This window comes from Salvelinus sp. IW2-2015, linkage group LG26, assembly GCF_002910315.2.
Source record: "Salvelinus sp. IW2-2015 linkage group LG26, ASM291031v2, whole genome shotgun sequence".
NCBI lineage: Eukaryota > Metazoa > Chordata > Actinopteri > Salmoniformes > Salmonidae > Salvelinus > Salvelinus sp. IW2-2015.
In genome coordinates this window covers 8,606,085-8,623,981 of record NC_036866.1, presented here as the reverse complement: position 1 = coordinate 8,623,981, position 17,897 = coordinate 8,606,085, and the positions used below count along the sequence as shown (strand labels likewise).

Genomic DNA, 17,897 nt, shown 5'->3' with positions numbered 1-17,897 from the left:
AGTAAATATCTGATATAAATTCTCATTGCAGGCCTGATGGAAACAGAATATTTGTCGGTAAACTTTCCAAATGTTGACTAAACAAAATATGCTAGACAAGGTGGGATCGTTCTGTGTCTGCGTAAAATGTAGGTGGAATCGATATGATGACTATCAATATTTGCGCATAAAAGCGAAGTAAACTTGGAGTCACYCGATGACATGTTGTGTGATCCTTCCTCTACGACTCGTCAGGAAAGCATGCTGTTTATTAGGATACAGATGAAATAAGTTATGYTGACCTTCACAGGGTGGTGAAAGTGCAAGGTGATGAGCTTGATGCTCCTTTCTATTAAATATCCAGGGTTTTATTCAGGTGACATGATCATCAATGCTTGCCATTTGACAAATAAATACTCTTGCCCTTTTGTCCATAATAATCTCATCATGTAGGTTATACCAGCACAGTATATGCGAGCTGTTGGCTAGAGCGCACGTGCCAATACCAGTGGGGACACTTGCTATGTAACGCAAACATTTTTGTGAGAACACTGTCAGTAGAGTAGAAAATACAATGGAAACCCATTTAACTTTATTCGTTACATGGGGGATTTAACCACAAAAAGGTATTTTTATGTGCACTACGTCATCACGCACATTCTTTTATCCCCATCAAGTCAATTTGATGGAAACACATCTCTTGTGGGAAAATGTTGTTTTTATGCATATTTGAGAATATTCGCATAAAAATCTGTCGCCGATTGGATGGAAACCTAGCTAGTTAAAATCATTTCAGTGGTCATGCCTGTCAAGTACATGGCATGTTGTTTATAAAGCTGTCTTTGTTCTTGTTTGTGGATGTGCATTATAATTAATTTGAGTTCAATCAGGGCCTGGCTTTTATCCAGGAGTTGTAACAACAATTCTGCTGTTCACGATTTATGACACTAATGCCAATTTATACATGAGTTCAGTTGCTGTTAGGCTAACCTGAGTATTTGAGTTATTGTTGTCATTTTGGGTGCTTAAATTCTCCCAATATGTTTATTGTTCAGCAATCTCAATTATTTTCAGAGGTATGTGAGGTAAAGGACATGTGAAGTTCTCGCTATGCCTACTAAATTTTTAGCTCTCAATTGCCCTTTTTAAAAGCCCACCTGGCCAAAACCTTCTCATAAGACCCTGGTCAAGGGGAGCTCCCAACTTCCCGGACACACACACACACCAATAAAGTTGCCAATTTTGTCTAACTCATGCCTTTCTAKCCCCATGTGAATGTTGCTCTCAGAAAGAGAGTTTCATTAAGAGGTTCTGCATCTTTTTGTCCTGTAATTTTTCCATTGGAGCAGACGATCTGTAGATCTGTCATATGTAGGTGTTGGTCAGTGTTGAAGGTAAAGTCTCAAGCAAGCATGATGTTTTTATGGCTGTCTCTCTCCCTTCCCGTCCACGCCACCACGCTTTGCCCTCCAGTGTTTGTGTTGTGAACAGTGTGTTGCCTTAGGGACACCATTCCTTTGAACCTCCATTGGTTTGGATCTGGTACATGAAAGCTGAGATGTAAAAAAAACGACAGGAAAAGTGGACAACCCTGATTTGAGAAATGACACCGTTTGGAGGATGTGAACATCCCACACCTGTGGGACTTGATCTGGGGCTTATAGAGCCCATTTGATATGTGTTGCCCCCACTCACCTACCCTATTTCCACATCCTCTCACCACTCATGCTTGTGCCTGGCCTCCGGTTGGTCTGGCTTAACCTGCTTAGCGACGCAGTTCACCCGTTTTAACCCCGACCTTTACCCAGAGGCCTACATCCTCTAGTAGSCTTGTTAGTTAGTCTGAAGTATTTTACATATAAAGTGAAAGTATTAAAGCAGTTTGGGTCTATTTCCCCCACAGTGCATGGTAGGCTATGTCCTATTGCTCATAGCCATCAATGTACTGGTAACACTGACAGTAGGCTACATTTTTCTGTGATAAAGCATTTTCTTCTAGGAAGACTAGCATATTGTTGCCATTGAATGCAAGAACTAGGTTGTTTCCCTCAGGCCTAGATGATGGTATTGGCATTTTTCTCATTTGGGCAAAAGTCCATCCTTCACCCTCTCGCCTCRGTCCCCTCTTCTCTGTGACCAAGAAACCGGTAAGTAGTGGTCAAAGTGACCTCCCCTCCTCGATAGCCACCTTTTTTATTGAGGATAGTCCTTCGTGGAAGAGTTTTGAAATCTMCCACACGCCCTTTGAATCAGGTTTTGTCAAAGGAGGAAAAAAAGCAACATGCTACWTTATAACTATAAAATGTCTAGCACAACTGACTTAATTAGTTTATCACTTTACACATGTATTTTGGGATCTACCCCTGTAAACATAATTTGCATGATGACCCACAAGGGGTGGGGGGGGACTGGGTTCGTCCATACAAGCCTTTGTGGTTTCATTTCCATACCAAACTTCAATTAGGCTAGAGACTCAAGCATGCTGTTTGTCATATTGCTGATTAGCCCTGTGTAGCAGTGACTGTGTGTGTATGGATAGATGCGTCTATCTTCTAGCTTGCCTGAGCTGCTTCTGAGTGCTTTGGCCGACTCGGGCAGTGATTCTGAACGAGAACACTGACAGCGGCACACACCAGCAGCCCACCTGTTCTGCCAGCGGCTCCTCTTCCTGCATCCCTAGCGGATCGGTGGTGTCTTGAGCGTCTGAGCAGCAGCTACCATAGCGTCTATCTGCATTTGTCCAAATAATATAGCCTAATGTAATGTCATATACAAGCCAGAACCAGATGTGCCTTTAGGTCTATTAATAGGACCAAAAATACTGCCACGTTCTTGCGTCTTTCTCCTTGAGTACAAAATAGGAGGCTGCCGAGTTTATCGTTGTGGATTTCTGTATGTTTCATGGACACTAGTGTTTATAGGACTAGTGTATTTCTAAGCCAGATATAAATACAACATACACAGTACTGTACAACCTTTGGTCACCTAACCGTTGTTGTTTAGACGTGGTTTAGTTGAGTTTGCGCATATCTTTATCAATTATTCTAATCTAAATAGCTTTAATGTGAAGAGGTTCTAAATTCATGTGATTGAGTTTTTTCTTACGTGTATTTTCTCCTTTTGTCTGCAGTCGTTCACACTGACCAGAAAGCGAATCGTACACTACACCAGCTTTGACCAGCGGAAAAGGGCTAATGCTGCTGTTTTAATCGCTGCCTATGCTGTGAGTATTCCTTCCTATTTCTCTCTCCTCTCTCTGCAGGGAAGGAAGTTAGGCAAGGAGAAAAAAGTGTATTTTGGGCCGTTGCGTCATGCTGCACCCCTCAAAAAAATGCAGCTCAACTCATTTTGCATTAGTATCAATGMACCCAGATGGCCCCAATGCACTTTTCCCCTAGCGTGTTGTTTTTGTAGTATTTGCAGTATTGTTGTCGACCCAGGCCTTTTTTTCAGGGCTTCTTTCAGTCAGTGCTGATTTCCTTTTAAGGGGGCAACACCACCTTCCAGCCAGGTCTCTCTCTGACTCTTGGAGAAACGGATGGGAGAGGACTGCTGTAGACAGCCCTATTGTCCTGCCACAGTGGCCCCATCTTCCTGCCCCCTTTGAATGCCCAGCAGCTCCTGTTGCATTAGTCCCTATTCATTTGGTCCCTTGCTGCCAGCCATGGTTGAAGGCTGACCTTTCACTCCCAGTCAGATACCAGCCTTGACTGTAATGTGTGARGGCATCCCTTGCCAGCTGGCCGCTCTGTCACATGGCAGTAAATGAGGGGATTTATCCGGTTCTTCTGTTGTTATGCTATGATGAGGACATGCCTTATGACAGAGCCCGGCGATGGCATGATGAWGATCTTCTCAGGCAATGTGGGTCACTAGTATTTACTCAGTGGGCTGTGCCCAGTCCTTACCCCAAGGGAACAGACGGGAACAGCAACTGTCATGACATACTTTGCATGTAATTTAAGGCCCTTCTCTGAATATTTTTTCATTGGGATGCCCTGCCTGGACTAGAAACATGATATAGGCTATATCAACCCTTTTGGTTTTGGCCTTTAATGGCTATGACAGTGATTGGTAAAACGCAGTTGAGTTTCTCACGGTAAACATGGTTTTCTTAACTAGCTAGTCTATATACATCCCAAAGTATATTCTTATAATAGCCAGGGTTGGATTGAATAAGGACCGTGGTCCCCAGAACTGTCTTGTTAGCAACCCAGGCAGTGCCCCAGTCTCATAGCTCTGGGAGGAGATTTGAAGCATCGTTGCAGCAGGGGCCTTGCTGGATTATAATCTGGATTTGGCTTCTAATCCTGGTTGACAGTGGCAGGAGGACAGTTGCATGCCATAATACTCCTCCCCCCCCCCCCCCAAACACACCCACCCCTGAGGTGAACCCTGTACATCATGCTATCCTATGCACAGCTGTTCACAAAAGTCCATTGCTAGTTTTAGTTCTGTCAGCATGTCTAGACACTAGCCATATTGACACATGATCAGATGCTTGTCAATGTCTGTCCATGCTAGAAATAATGTATGTACAGCGCTTTCCAACCAAAAATAGGATTTGATCCACTCACCAAATAGATCCTGTCACTTTTCCCTTTACATTTCCTGTATTGGCCAATAGGAGACYGATGACCTTGTGGGAGTTGAATTGCACTCATGGTGTGTCTAATCTGTCACTCAGTGACCCTATTAAAGCTGCTGTCATTTATTCCTTCCTAGACAATCTCTCAAGGGTAGATGCACAAGGCGAAGCGCTCCGCTAAATTTAGCCTGAATCCTGAACCCTGACCCGAAGCCCAAGATGAACTCCTCATTCAATGACACTGAAATATCGGCACCTCTTTCAAAACCAGCCCATATCATCTCTTCCCTCTGCACGAGTCATTGGCTCACAAATGCACACAGAGGACATAGCATTCAGAAATCAATATCGAGCCTGATGAACTGCGTTTATCCACTTAGATGGGATGTGAGGTTTGTCTGCAATGTTGTAAACTCTGTTCTGCTGTGTGTCTAGCTATTTAGCCTAGCCCATTGTGTTGTCTTTAATAATGAGAGAACGTGCAGGGAACGTGGCAGGGCTTTCCTCCKTGTTGATTTCTCTCCAAGTGGGTCTACATTGATCCGGTCAGGTGATTGTGTGGGCTCCGTTGAGTCCTCCTGGCCCTGCTCTCGTTACAGATGTTTTAATACAAATGACCAGCTTTGAACCCAAGAGGATTATATGTGTGGGATGAACAGCTGTCCCTGTGGGACTCTAAATTCTGTGTCACGTGGATCACGTGGGACAACACAGACACCAGCAGTAGAATTTAAGCTGGTGCATTTCAGCAGTATCCAATTGTCTGACTGGTGAATATTTCATGAAGTGGGAGCAGGAATAACAAAGCTCTGTTCTATTTGCTGAGGGGACACAGGCTTCATGCACTGCTTGGCCTCCATGTCACCAGACCTACTGACACACAAGCTGCATACTCAAGCCCATTCTCCCATACAAGCCTCCTAGTCAAGACAAATCTTCCAGTCGACCTTTGCAAAATGGCCAGATTTTCACACCAGGGCTGTTTGGATCTGTTATTTCAGCCTGGTCTCCTAGACTAAACTTAACATAGTAAACAAATCAAATTTCAACTATTTTACTGAGTTAAAGTTCATATAAAGAAATCAGTCAATTGAAATAAATTCATTAGGCCCTGATGTATGGATTTRACATGACCGGGAATACAGATATGRATCTGTTGGTCACAAAATTATCATGCTGAAAGTTGAGGTGATGGCGGCGGATGAATCACATGACAATGGYCCCCAGGATCTCGTKACGGTATCTCTGTGCATTCAAATTGCAATCAAATAAAATGCAATTGTGTTCGTTGTCCGTAGCTTATGCCTGCCCATAACCCCACCACCACCATGGGGCACTCTTTTCACAACGTTGACATCAGCAAACCGCTCYCCCTCACGACGCCATACATGCGGTTGTTAGGCCAGTTGGACTTAGTGCAAATTCTATAAAACGATTTTGGAGGRGGCTTATGGTAGAGAAATTAGCATTAAATTCTCTGGCAACAGCTCTGGTGGACATTCCTGCAGTCAGCATGCAATTGCGCTCTCGCTCAGAATTTGAGACATCAGTGGCATTGTGTTCTGTGACACAACTGCACATTTGAGTAGCCTTTTATTGTCCCCAGCACAAGGTGCACCTGTGTAATGATCATGCTGTTTAATCAGCTTCTTGATATGCCACACCTGTCAGATGGATGGATTCTCATGGCAAAGGAGAAATGCTCACGAATGGGGATGTAAACAAATTTGTGCGCTAAATTTGAGAGAAGTAAGCTTGTTGTGTGTYTTGATGATTTCTGGGATCTTTTATATCAGCTCATGAAACATGGGACCAATACTTTACATGTTAAATTCCTATATTTTTTTAATGAAGTGTCCCGGATTTACGTACAGAATAATACGAAATGCTCTGAGACCAGTTTTGTTATTGCCAGAGGGTTTGTTTACGTTCTTTGTTTACTTTGTTCATAGTTCTGCCTAATTCTCTACATCTTCAGTGGAAATGAAATCCCTTGTCTCTGCCCTCCACTCTCTGTCGTTACAACTCCTTGTATGGATGTGGGATGCCGAGGTGTTGATTCAGATGAGCCCTGCTTTTCTGACCTGGGGTTGGGAGAGGAGCACGTTCGTGGATGGATGTGTGTTTATGTATGGCCTCTATTTGGAGAGCCTGTGGTGCTGTGACCATGCCGTCTGGCCCCTTACTGGACTATTTAGGCTGATGCCTGGGGAGTCMTATGTGACACAATGTCTCCTTGTCTCCCTCTCCCTGTTATATTGCCTGTTTTATATTAGTGGTCTAAGAACAAATATTTTCAAAATCAGAGTAAATCAYAAAGCTGAAGGATTACCAAAATGAGGGAATGAAAACTGTGGCTTCAGTGAATCCAAGCCATGGTTTACTAACTGCGCTCTCTCACACTTCCTCTGTCTCYCTCTCTTACTCTCTCTCTTACTCTCTTTCTCTCGCTCTTTTTCTCTCTTTCTCTTCTCTCTTCTATCTATCTACCAGGTCATCTACCTAAAGAAGACCCCAGAGGAGGCCTACAGGGCTCTGATCTCAGGCTCCAATGCTTCATATCTTCCCTACAGGTAAGACCAGACCAGCCATGTCCACTCTACCACACAGCAGCATGATTTCTAACCACAGAAACAATCATTTGATATTTGTCTAGGAAGCACATCTTGGCTAATTGCCTTACATCACAGCTCCACCTGACAAGGAAGACCTGGGTCACAGCTCCACCTGACAAGGAAGACCTGGGCTCACAGCTCCACCTGACAAGGAAGACCTGGGTCACAGCTCCACCTGACAAGGAAGACCTGGGTCACAGCTCCACCTGACAAGGAAGACCTGGGGTCACAGCTCCACCTGACAAGGAGAACTGGGTCACAGCTCCACCTGACAAGAAGACCTGGGTCAACAGCTCCACCTGACAAGGAAGACCTGGGTCACAGCTCCACCTGACAAGGAAGACCTGGGTCACAGCTCCACCTGAACAAGGAAGACCTGGGTCACAGCTCCACCCTGTGTCCATCATCCTCTTATTAACAGGATGTGTGTGTCTTACAATAGATTGGGCCTGTGCGTATACAGTACCATTCAAAAGTTTGGACACCTACTCATTCCAGGGTTTTAATTTATTTTTATAATAAAAATAATAAACACATGATTCCATGTGTTATTTCATAGTTTTGATATCTTCACTATTATTCTACAATGTAGAAAATAGTAAAAATAAAGAAAAAGCCTTGAATGAGTAGGCGTGTCCAAACTTTTGACTGCTACTGTATGTGTACATAATGACGTATTACCTGTGAGGCTCAAATAACTTCCGGYGTGTCTCGTGTCGTTCAACCAGGTCAGGTATTAGACCTAAAAAGCAGTTGATTCGATGCCCTCTCGGATAGTAATTATACTTCATATAGTAAGGTTTGTGGCAATGACAAAACATTTTCTATATCCTACAAGTTTAGCCAAAACATTTTTTCTTCAGTTATTAGATCTGCCCTACTCTGAAACAGAACACACATTTGTTTTTGTTTTTTACTCTGCATATTCCGACCACTCTCTCCCTYGCATAACATGGACTAATCTGCTTTCCCGTAGCATAAGATATCTATGCCTATTGTGGATCAGCGGACTCACTCTTTTTAATAGGATTGGACTACATTTCAGAGGAGTGAAAGTGACAAATGGAATAAACAAGAATGTTATATCACTCACACCGCTGTAACGTGCACACATTGTTTAATCTTGATGTTAGCCTGGTTTGTTTGTCTCGTCATATAACACAAACAAGCAGTTTTCATGCATCTTTATGGAGTGGACTGTTTAGAATAGATAGCTGGATTAGATTAGGCTCTTTAATTTGGAATTATGAGGATGGGGCTACTGTTATCCAAGCTATCATCTTGGGTTAGGATTGCTTTTGCAATTGTTCACGTCCGTGTTACATTTACATTTAAGTCATTTAGCAGACGCTCTTATCCAGAGCGACTTACAAGTTGGTGCATTCACCTTATGATGTCCAGTGGAACAACCACTTAGTTTGACCTTTTTCCTTGAACGGATAACAAATACCAGGAATGAGGCTATAGTCGTGTGTGTTGGCTATGCTGGGGTCTGCAGCAAATCTCACCAGCTCTTTCCTAATGAACTGTGGAGTGAGTCACACCCTCATGACCACCGTCCCATCTGCATTCCAACCCAACTCCACATGGAGGTCAGGAATTGGGGTGGAGGGGAACATTTTAATGTGTTGCGGGAAAGGGACAGAGCGAGGTTACGTCGTCTGGTAAATGAAGTGAAGGCTTGTCGATGTTTTACCCACTCTCTGCAACTACATTGACCTGTATGACTGCTTTCTTTACTTGTCTTMTACACAAGGACTGTGATTCATTACCCTGTGACACGGGTTGGCAGCCAGGCTCTAGGATTGATTTGGCTATTGTTGGCTTGAGTTACGATAGTGACAGATATTGGCCCTGCGGGCTTGTCTCAACCTGCCTGCTTGTTTGGAGAGAGAATGGAGCTTTTGGCAGTTTACTTGACCAGTTGTAATGGGCCTCTAGCAAACGGGATGGCACTTGCATAATATGTTGAAATTGATGAAGAATGAACAAGGGGAGAATGGCGAAGAAGGGGGATGGCGTTCTTATTCCATTATTAGGCTCTCTGGTCCATCACTTTAAACTGTAATGTTCATTTCATTTCCCCCAGTGGTAGCTTGAGGAATTACGAACACAAACGACTAAAGTCAAACAGCAATTTTAATTGCTTTAAGAGCTGTGTGTTCATTCCCAACTAAACTACAGCATATAGGCCTCATTTTACATTGTTGTGCAAAGAGGCTGGACCAACCCTCCTCCCTCCACTCTGCGAAGCCAGCACTTTTTTTAGTTTCGTTTTGAACTGGGTTTGATGGATATCTCTGAGCTACTTTTAGAAAATCTATTTCTAACTGGGCCTTTGACCTCAACTTTTCCTCCATCTCTCCCCAGTGGTTCCCTTCAGAGGGTCAGTCAGTGTGGTTAGAATGTTAGCAAGCTTGGATGGAGGGAGGGGGTGGAGGGAGGGAGAGGGTCGTAGAGGGGGTGATGGACGTACGGAGGGAGGGGGTGATGGACGGACAGACGGTACCCTGATCCTCAGCTCCCATAATTAGTAGGGCAGGGACAATACCTATTGCGATATTCACTAGTATCGTGGCAAGGAAATAAAATACGAAGCGGATTTGAAATGTTTAGGGAACGGCCCAAATGTTGGAAACAATTATCATTATGTTGTCATCCAGAGTCACATTTATTTTACAAGCTATATAACGCATTATTTTACATAATGCAGGTTTTTAAAGGACCAAGGAGTTTGACCTGCTTTGTGTTTTAACATGTAACATTTTGACATGTAAAAAATATTACGGTACTGGTATCACAGCCCTACTAATTAGTGGTTGACTTATTTTAGCTGTTTGCAGACTGGAGTTTGAGATGGGATTGCTACACTGTCATGACAGGGAAACGGACGGACCCACACATGCACAGTAGTACATAGATACACATTACGGTACAGAGACTCAACACATTGTGGCATGTTTGTGTGTGGTGTCACGGTAACTGAGCTCCACATGCTTCCACCGCACTGCTTTGTGTAGGTGGCCTCTTGAAGGTTCTTGGTTGAACCTCTCCCATTCACGTTGATGCTCTTGTCAGTAGCAGAACGCTCACAGCCTGCAGCTTCACTCCAACCTAGAGAGTGGAAAGGGAACACAACAGCTGAATTTGACCCAGATTCTTTCTGCCATCTACAAAATGCATATGAAATGAGGAATCAAGTATACTCGCGCATAATGTACATTCAGGTTGTGTATGCGTAAATGTGTTTTTGAGACAGAAACTATGTTATTGGCTAAGCCAAATAGGGCTGCAATGCAAATGCTTGGATTTTGTGAAAGATCTRTCCCACATTGTCTGGTGTCCTCTCTGGGGTAACTCTGCACGCAACATCACCATAAGAACATGGAGAACGTCTTCRGCTTTTCTCCTTGAATATACAGAGCTCTGTTTGAAAACAATGTTTTTTTTTCTCCTTTGTCGCTGGCCTATTATTTAGTGTCCATCTATCCCATAATATGAGACACTCCAAATGGTAATGGTCTCCAAGGTGACTCYGTGTCACCCACAGCCTGTATATCAGGGGTTCTAGATCTAGGATGTCATCTGAGAAGTGTATGGTGACATCAATGTGGTCCTTTGTACCCATGTCCCACGAAGATGATATCATGATTTTATAGGTTTGGATAGAGGGTTGCTTATTTGTGTCTGTGTGCAATGGGGATGTTTGCTGTATTTTGAATCTTATATGGGTGTGTCTGGAGGGTTGATATGAGGATGCTACATTGGCTGTCCTCCGCCAATCTCTCTGAAGTACTTAGGAAAACATGGAGAATATATAGCTTACCCTATTCAAAGAGCACCTTGTATACCCTCTTATCCATCCATAGCTTTACCTATACAGTACCCATGTGTGGGTTCCAGTTTTTCCAATCTCTGACGTTCATTGCGACACTCTTATCACTCACTCATTTTTCAATGAATCGTTCACTCACGCCTTCATGTCTTTGTTTTTCAGGGATGCCTCGTTTGGAAATTGCACATACAACCTGACGATTCTCGACTGCCTACAAGGAATCCGGAAAGTGAGTTGTGTATTTATGGAGTTAACGGATTCACAGTAAATTGTAATGTTAACTTGAACTTCATCATTTTTGTAACATATCTTGATTGCTTTCCTGCTGCGCCTTCTCTTCCTCCCTCTATCACCATTCTAAGCACTTTTTTATATRCAAGGCAAGCCAACACTTTACAGGAAGTGATGCTGGTCTTTAGTTACTCAGTAACTACCATGGTAGCCTAAATGTAAACACAGTACTTATTTTAGTTCTGTCCTTAGGTCAACATTGACATGCGTAGTTAATGTGTYATTACCGTAATTCTGAATGAGTTACCAAATTATTTGAAACCCCAAACATCTACATGGTATTTATGCATCATAACCTGAAGTTAGTGAAACCTTCAGCCTAAACTGAGGAAATCTAGACCTATTTAGGATGAGTCTTGCAGTGTGACGGGGTTACAAATTAAAGTCTTTCATCTGTCTCATTGGACCAATTATAAACTGTGGTTCGTGGCCTGAATGCTGATTTGGCAGACAGCCGTGGTGTATCGTATACCACGGGTATGACAAAACATATATTTTTACTGCTCTAATTACTTTGGTAACCAGTTTATAATAGCAATAAGGCACCTCGGGGYATAGCAAATATTCCACYGCTAATGGCTGTATCCAGGCACTCCGCGTTGTCGTGCTTAAGAACAGTCCTTAGCCGTGGTATATTGACCATGTACCACACTCCCTCGGGTCTTATTGCTTAAATAACCTGCTTTTATTCAACCAAAATAGCATTGCGACTCCATGGTCAACCGAACCTGCCATAGCAGTCTAAAGAAGTGTCTTTGTTTACAGCTTTGCCCGCACATCCTAACCTAGCATTATTAAGACCATAATCCCAGACTGAGGGCAGAGTTCTGTGGTCCGGGGGGGTGGAGGATCCTATGTTGTGTGTAGTCTATGGGGTACGAGGGTGTTCTACTTTGTTGGGGGGGATGGTGAGCGGTAGGAAGGTAGCATGAACTCACGTGGCACAGCATGTGGGGCACACTTACCTGCAGGTACATGGACAAAGGCACACTCGCTCGCGCTCTCACTTTAGGTTACACAGTGGTGCAAGCAGTGTGTGCCTCTCGGTCTGTTCTTATCATGGCTTACTAATCCTCCTCCGATCAGCCATGGAGGTCAGTATTTGGGTAGAACGTTCCCTGTAGATGCAGCGTCTCTCAGAACGTTCCCTGTAGATGCAGCGTCTCTCAGAACGTTCCCTGTAGATGCAGCGTCTCTCAGAACGTTCCCTGTAGATGCAGCGTCTCTCAGAACGCTCCCTGTAGATGCAGCGTCTCTCAGAATGTTCCCTGTAGATGCAGCGTCTCTCAGAACGTTCCCTGTATTTAATGGCAAATCTCCTAGTGGTCAAAAGGGAATGAGAACTATACAAACAAAATCCAGAACATCTTTATGGTGCCACCTTAAGCTTTTTTTTCTGTATATTTCTGTGTAGTGTGTGCAAACCTGGTTCTATTTAGTTGCTGGAAGTCATGGAGAAAGCTTTACAGTGCTTGTGCTGTGTTTTTAGCTACAACAGTTCCGTCCATGTTTTGACATGGAACGTAGTGCCTCGAGTTAAAATGTAATGATGTGAACTTATTACGTACTTAGCATCAACACTTGGTGGAAACGTACTACAGCTGAATCTGTCTGTCAGTGTGTGTGTTTGACCATGTCATTCCAGAAAGATTTGTCAGACAGCCATCGGACAGGAATGCCTCAGATCCCTCTGCACATTCCAGCTTTTTCCGCCATCTTCCCCAAAAGGACCTAGCGCCCACTTACCCCACTACGTCACTCCCCAAAAACCTAGGGAATGTCTCTTCCCATTGTGAGAGGCAGGGAATAACAACTTAATCCGTGGCGATATTGAAATTTATGGGAGATTTTAAACTCCAGTGCCCATTTATTTGAAATGAGGATTTGGGGTGAATTAAAAKWTTMCTTRGTTAATTGTRATGAAATYTATKCAAGTCCTGGTATAGGCTAGTATATAGCCCTCAGAACAACTTGCCTACTTCCCTTCGTTGCTGTTTTGCTGYTGCTTTAAGCAGCCATTTCCCCACCTCTTTATGGTCCTGTAATGCTGTGAGTCTCTAATGTATGGTGTTGGCTCAGACAGCTCCCTGCTGTGTTAATTACAGGCTGTTTCGGTTCTAATCACGGTGATCTGTTCCATGATTCACTGTTTGGCTGTTTCTCTGCTCGGTCTTCTCCCAGTGCCCTCATTAGCATGCCACTGTGCTGAAGAAGTAATCACTTGACACACTGTGTCGTACACACAGGTAAATGCTGGCTTTTGGATGCAAATGTTTTTTTTGTTTTTTTCAGTTGAAGTCGGAAGTTTACATTTAACAATTTTTCAACCACTCCACAAAATTCTTGTTATCAAACTATAGTTTTGGCAAGTCGGTTAGGACCTCTACTTTGTGCATGACACACGTAATTTTTCCAACAATTGTTTACAGACAGATTATTTCACTTATAATTCACTGTATCACAATTCCAGTGGGACAGAAGTTTACATACACTAAGTTGACTGTGCCTTTAACGTTCTCTGGGATATGTGGGACGCGTAATGGTCCCACTTGGCCAAAAGCCAGTAAAAATGCAGAGCAAATCACACATGAAAGACACAAATTAAAGCTACACTTGTTGTGAATCCAACCAACATGTCTGTTTTCAAAAAGGATTTACGGCAAAAGCACACCTTGCGATTATGTTAGGTCAGTACATAGCACAGAAAAACACAGCCATTTTTCCGCCAAAGAGAGGAGTAACAAAAAGCAGAAATAGAGAGAAAATTAATCACTAACCTTTGATGATCTTCATCAGATGACACTCATAGGACTTCATGTTACACAATACATGTATGTTTTGTTCGTAAAGTTCATATTTATATACAAAATCTGAGTTTAGGCGGGACGCTACTTTCTCACTTGGCCAAAAGCCAGAGAAAATGCAGAGTGCCAAATTCAAATAAATTACTAATCAAACTCATTAAATCACGCATGAAAGATACCAAATTAAAGCTACACTGGTTGTGAATCCAGTCAACATGTCAGAATTCAAATAGGCTTTTCGGCGAAAGCAAACGATGCTATTATCTGAGTTAGCACCATAGTAAACAAAGAGCATATTTCAACCCTGCAGGCGCGACACAAAATGCAGAAATAAAAATATAATTCAACGAGCTTCTGTTGTTGGCACTCCAATATGTCCCATAAAAATCACAAATGGTCCTTTTGTTCGATTTAATTCCGTCGATATATATCAAATGTTGGTGCGTTTGATCCAGAAAAACACCGGTTCCAACTTGTGAAACGTGAACTACAATATGGGACATCACAAGGCTCTGACCTCAAACCTATACAGTGGGGCAAAAAGTATTTAGTCAGCCACCAATTGTGCAAGTTCTCCCACTTAAAAAGATGAGGCTGTAATTTTCATCATAGGTACACTTCAACTATGACAGACAAAATGAGAAGAAAAAAATCAAAGAAAATCACATTGTAGGATTTGTAATGAATTTATTTGCAAATGATGGTGGAAAATAAGTATTTGGTCAAATAACAAAAGTTTCTCAATACTTTGTTATATACCCTTTGTTGGCAATGACAAGAGGTCAAACGTTTCTGTAAATCTTCACAAGGTTTTCACACACTGTTGCTGGTATTTTGGCCCATTCCTCCATGCAGATCTCCTCTAGAGCAGTGATGTTTTGGGGCTGTTGCTGGGCAACACGGACTTTCAACTCCCTCCAAAGATTTTCTATGGGGTTGAGATCTGGAGACTGGCTAGGCCACTCCAGGACCTTGAAATGCTTCTAACGAAGCCACTCCTTCGTTGCCCGGCGGTGTGTTTGGGATCATTGTCATGCTGAAAGACCCAGCACACGTTTCATCTTCAATGCCCTTGCTGATGGAAGGAGGTTTTCACTCAAAATCTCACGATACATGGCCCCACTCATTCTTTCTTTTACACGGATCAGTCGTCCTGGTCCCTTTGCAGAAAAACAGCCCCAAAGCATGATGTTTCCACCCCCATGCTTCACAGTAGGTATGGTGTTCTTTGGATGCAACTCAGCATTCTTTGTCCTCCAAACACGACGAGTTGAGTTTTTACCAAAAAGTTATATTTTGGTTTCATCTGACCATATGACATTCTCCCAATCTTCTTCTGGATCATCCAAATGCTCTCTAGCAAACTTCAGACGGGCCTGGACATGTACTGGCTTAAGCAGGGGGACACGTCTGGCACTGCAGGATTTGAGTCCCTGGCGGCGTAGTGTGTTACTGATGGTAGGCTTTGTTACTTTGGTCCCAGCTCTCTGCTGGTCATTCACTAGGTCCCCCCGTGTGGTTCTGGGTTTTTTGCTCACCGTTCTTGTGATCATTTTGACCCCACGGGGTGAGATCTTGCGTGGAGCCCCCAGATCGAGGGAGATTATCAGTGGTCTTGTATGCTCCATTTCCTAATAATTGCTCCCACAGTTGATTTCTTCAAACCAAGCTGCTTACCTATTGCAGATTCAGTCTTCCCAGCCTGGTGCAGGTCTACAATTTTGTTTCTGGTGTCCTTGACAGCTCTTTGGTCTTGGCCATAGTGAGTTTGGAGTGTGGACTGTTTGAGGTTGTGGACAGGTGTCTTTAATACTGATAACAAGTTCAAACAGGTGCTATTAATACCAGGTAACGAGTGGAGACAGAGGAGCCTCTTAAAGAAGAAAGTTACAGGTCTGTGAGAGACAGAAATCTTGCTTGTTTGTAGGTGACCAAATACTTATTTTTCTCCACCATAGTGTGATTGCAAATAAATTCATAAAAAATCCTACAATGTGATTTTCTGGATTTTTTTTTCTCATTTTGTCTGTCATAGTTGAAGTGTACCTATGATAAGTAATTACAGGCCTCTCTCATCTTTTTAAGTGGGAGAACTTGCACAATTGGTGGCTGACRAAATACTTTTTTGCCCCACTGTAGAAAATGTGGGCAGAACTGAAAAAGCGTGTGTGAGCATGGAGGCCTACAAACCTGACTGTTACACCAGCTCTGTCAGGAGGAATGGGTCAAACTTCACCCAACTTATTGTGGGAAGCTTGTGGAAGGGCTACCCGAAGTGTTTGACCCAAGTTAAACAATTTAAAGGCAATGCTACCAAACACTCAATTAGTATTATGTAAACTTCTGACCGACTGGGAATGTGATGAATGAAATAAAAGCTGAAATAAACCATTATCTCTACTTTTATTCTGACATTTCACTCTCTTAAAAAAAGTGGTGATCCTAACTGACCTAAGACAGGGAATTTTTACTGGGATTAAATGTCAGGAATTGTGAAACTGAGTTTAAATGTATTTGGCTGAGGTGTATGTATACTTCCGACTTCAACTGTATACACATGAAAAACAAATATTGTATGAAAAGCTGATCAATTAAGTTGTCTGGAGAAAAATTAAAAAATTAATTGCAAATGTAATGCTTTTTATTCATTCATGGAAATACCAGTTGATGTGCACCAACTTCAAAGGCAAATATACTTCATAGGCTAATAAATCCTCAAGCTACTTGGAAATTAGTGTTGGGTGTGTTTTATTTTTAATCACGCAAAAGACGTGAGGTCCTCATAGGCACTATAGCTAAGTGTGCCCTGACTAGGCAAAATTGGCATAAAATGTGTTGATTAACCCTGTGTCCAGTGTGCCCGCCGAGAGGGAATTATTTTTCCAAAACCAACGAAGACTGCTTCACGATCGTGCCTAGAGGACAAAGGAACGAGGCTGATGGGCTTAATAACCTCTTTGGGATATGTGGGACGGTAGCGTTCCACCTGGCCAACATCCAGTGAAAATGCAGAGCGCCAAATTCAAATAAATTACTATAAAAATTTAACTTTCATGAAATCACACATTCAATATACCAAATTAAAGCTACACTTGTTGTGAATCCAGCCAACATGTCAGATTTCAAAAATGCTTTACGGCGAAAGCAAACAATGCTATTATCTGAGGATAGCACCCCAGCTAACAATCACAGACCATCATATTTCAACCCTCCTGGCGCGACACAAAATGCAGAAATAAAGATATAATTCATGCCTTACCTTTGACAAGCTTCTTCTGTTGGCACTCCAATATGTCCCATAAACATCACAAATGGTCCTTTTTGTTCGATTAATTCCGTCGATATATATCCAAAATGTCCATTTACTTGGCGCGTTTGATCCAGAAAAACACRGGTTCCAACTTGCACAACGTGACTACAAAATATCTCAAAAGGTACCTGTAAGCTTTGTCCAAACATTTCAAACTACTTTTGTAATACAACTTTAGGTCTTTTTTTACGTAAATAATCGATAAAATTTAAGTTCAATACCGGAGGAAAACAATGTGTAGCATGCTTTCTGGTCACGCGCCTCTAACAAACAGTACACTTCACTGGAGCCTCATTCTGAACATGGCTACGTCTTCATTTCTCAAAGGAAAAACCTCAACCAATTTCTAAAGACTGTTGACATCCAGTGGAAGCGATAGGAACTGCAGGAAGGTCCCTTAGAAATCTGGATTCCCAATGAAAACCCATTGAAAAGTGACCTCAAAACAAAAAATCTGAATGGTTTTGCCTGCCTA

The 17,897-nt window shown here is 42.7% G+C and overlaps 1 protein-coding gene across 4 annotated transcripts in view; it reads left to right on the top strand.

The window, feature by feature from the left end:
• The window catches only part of cdc14ab (cell division cycle 14Ab), a 68,374-nt gene that overhangs the window by 8,290 nt on the left and 42,187 nt on the right, over nucleotides 1-17,897 (top strand). For all 4 annotated transcript variants that reach the window (XM_023971007.2, XM_023971008.2, XM_023971006.2 and 1 more), the window contains exons 4-6: nucleotides 3,110-3,202; nucleotides 7,061-7,140; nucleotides 11,180-11,246. In XM_023971007.2, coding sequence (XP_023826775.1) covers nucleotides 3,110-3,202; nucleotides 7,061-7,140; nucleotides 11,180-11,246 — 240 coding nt within the window. The remainder of the gene's footprint in view (nucleotides 1-3,109; nucleotides 3,203-7,060; nucleotides 7,141-11,179; nucleotides 11,247-17,897) is intronic.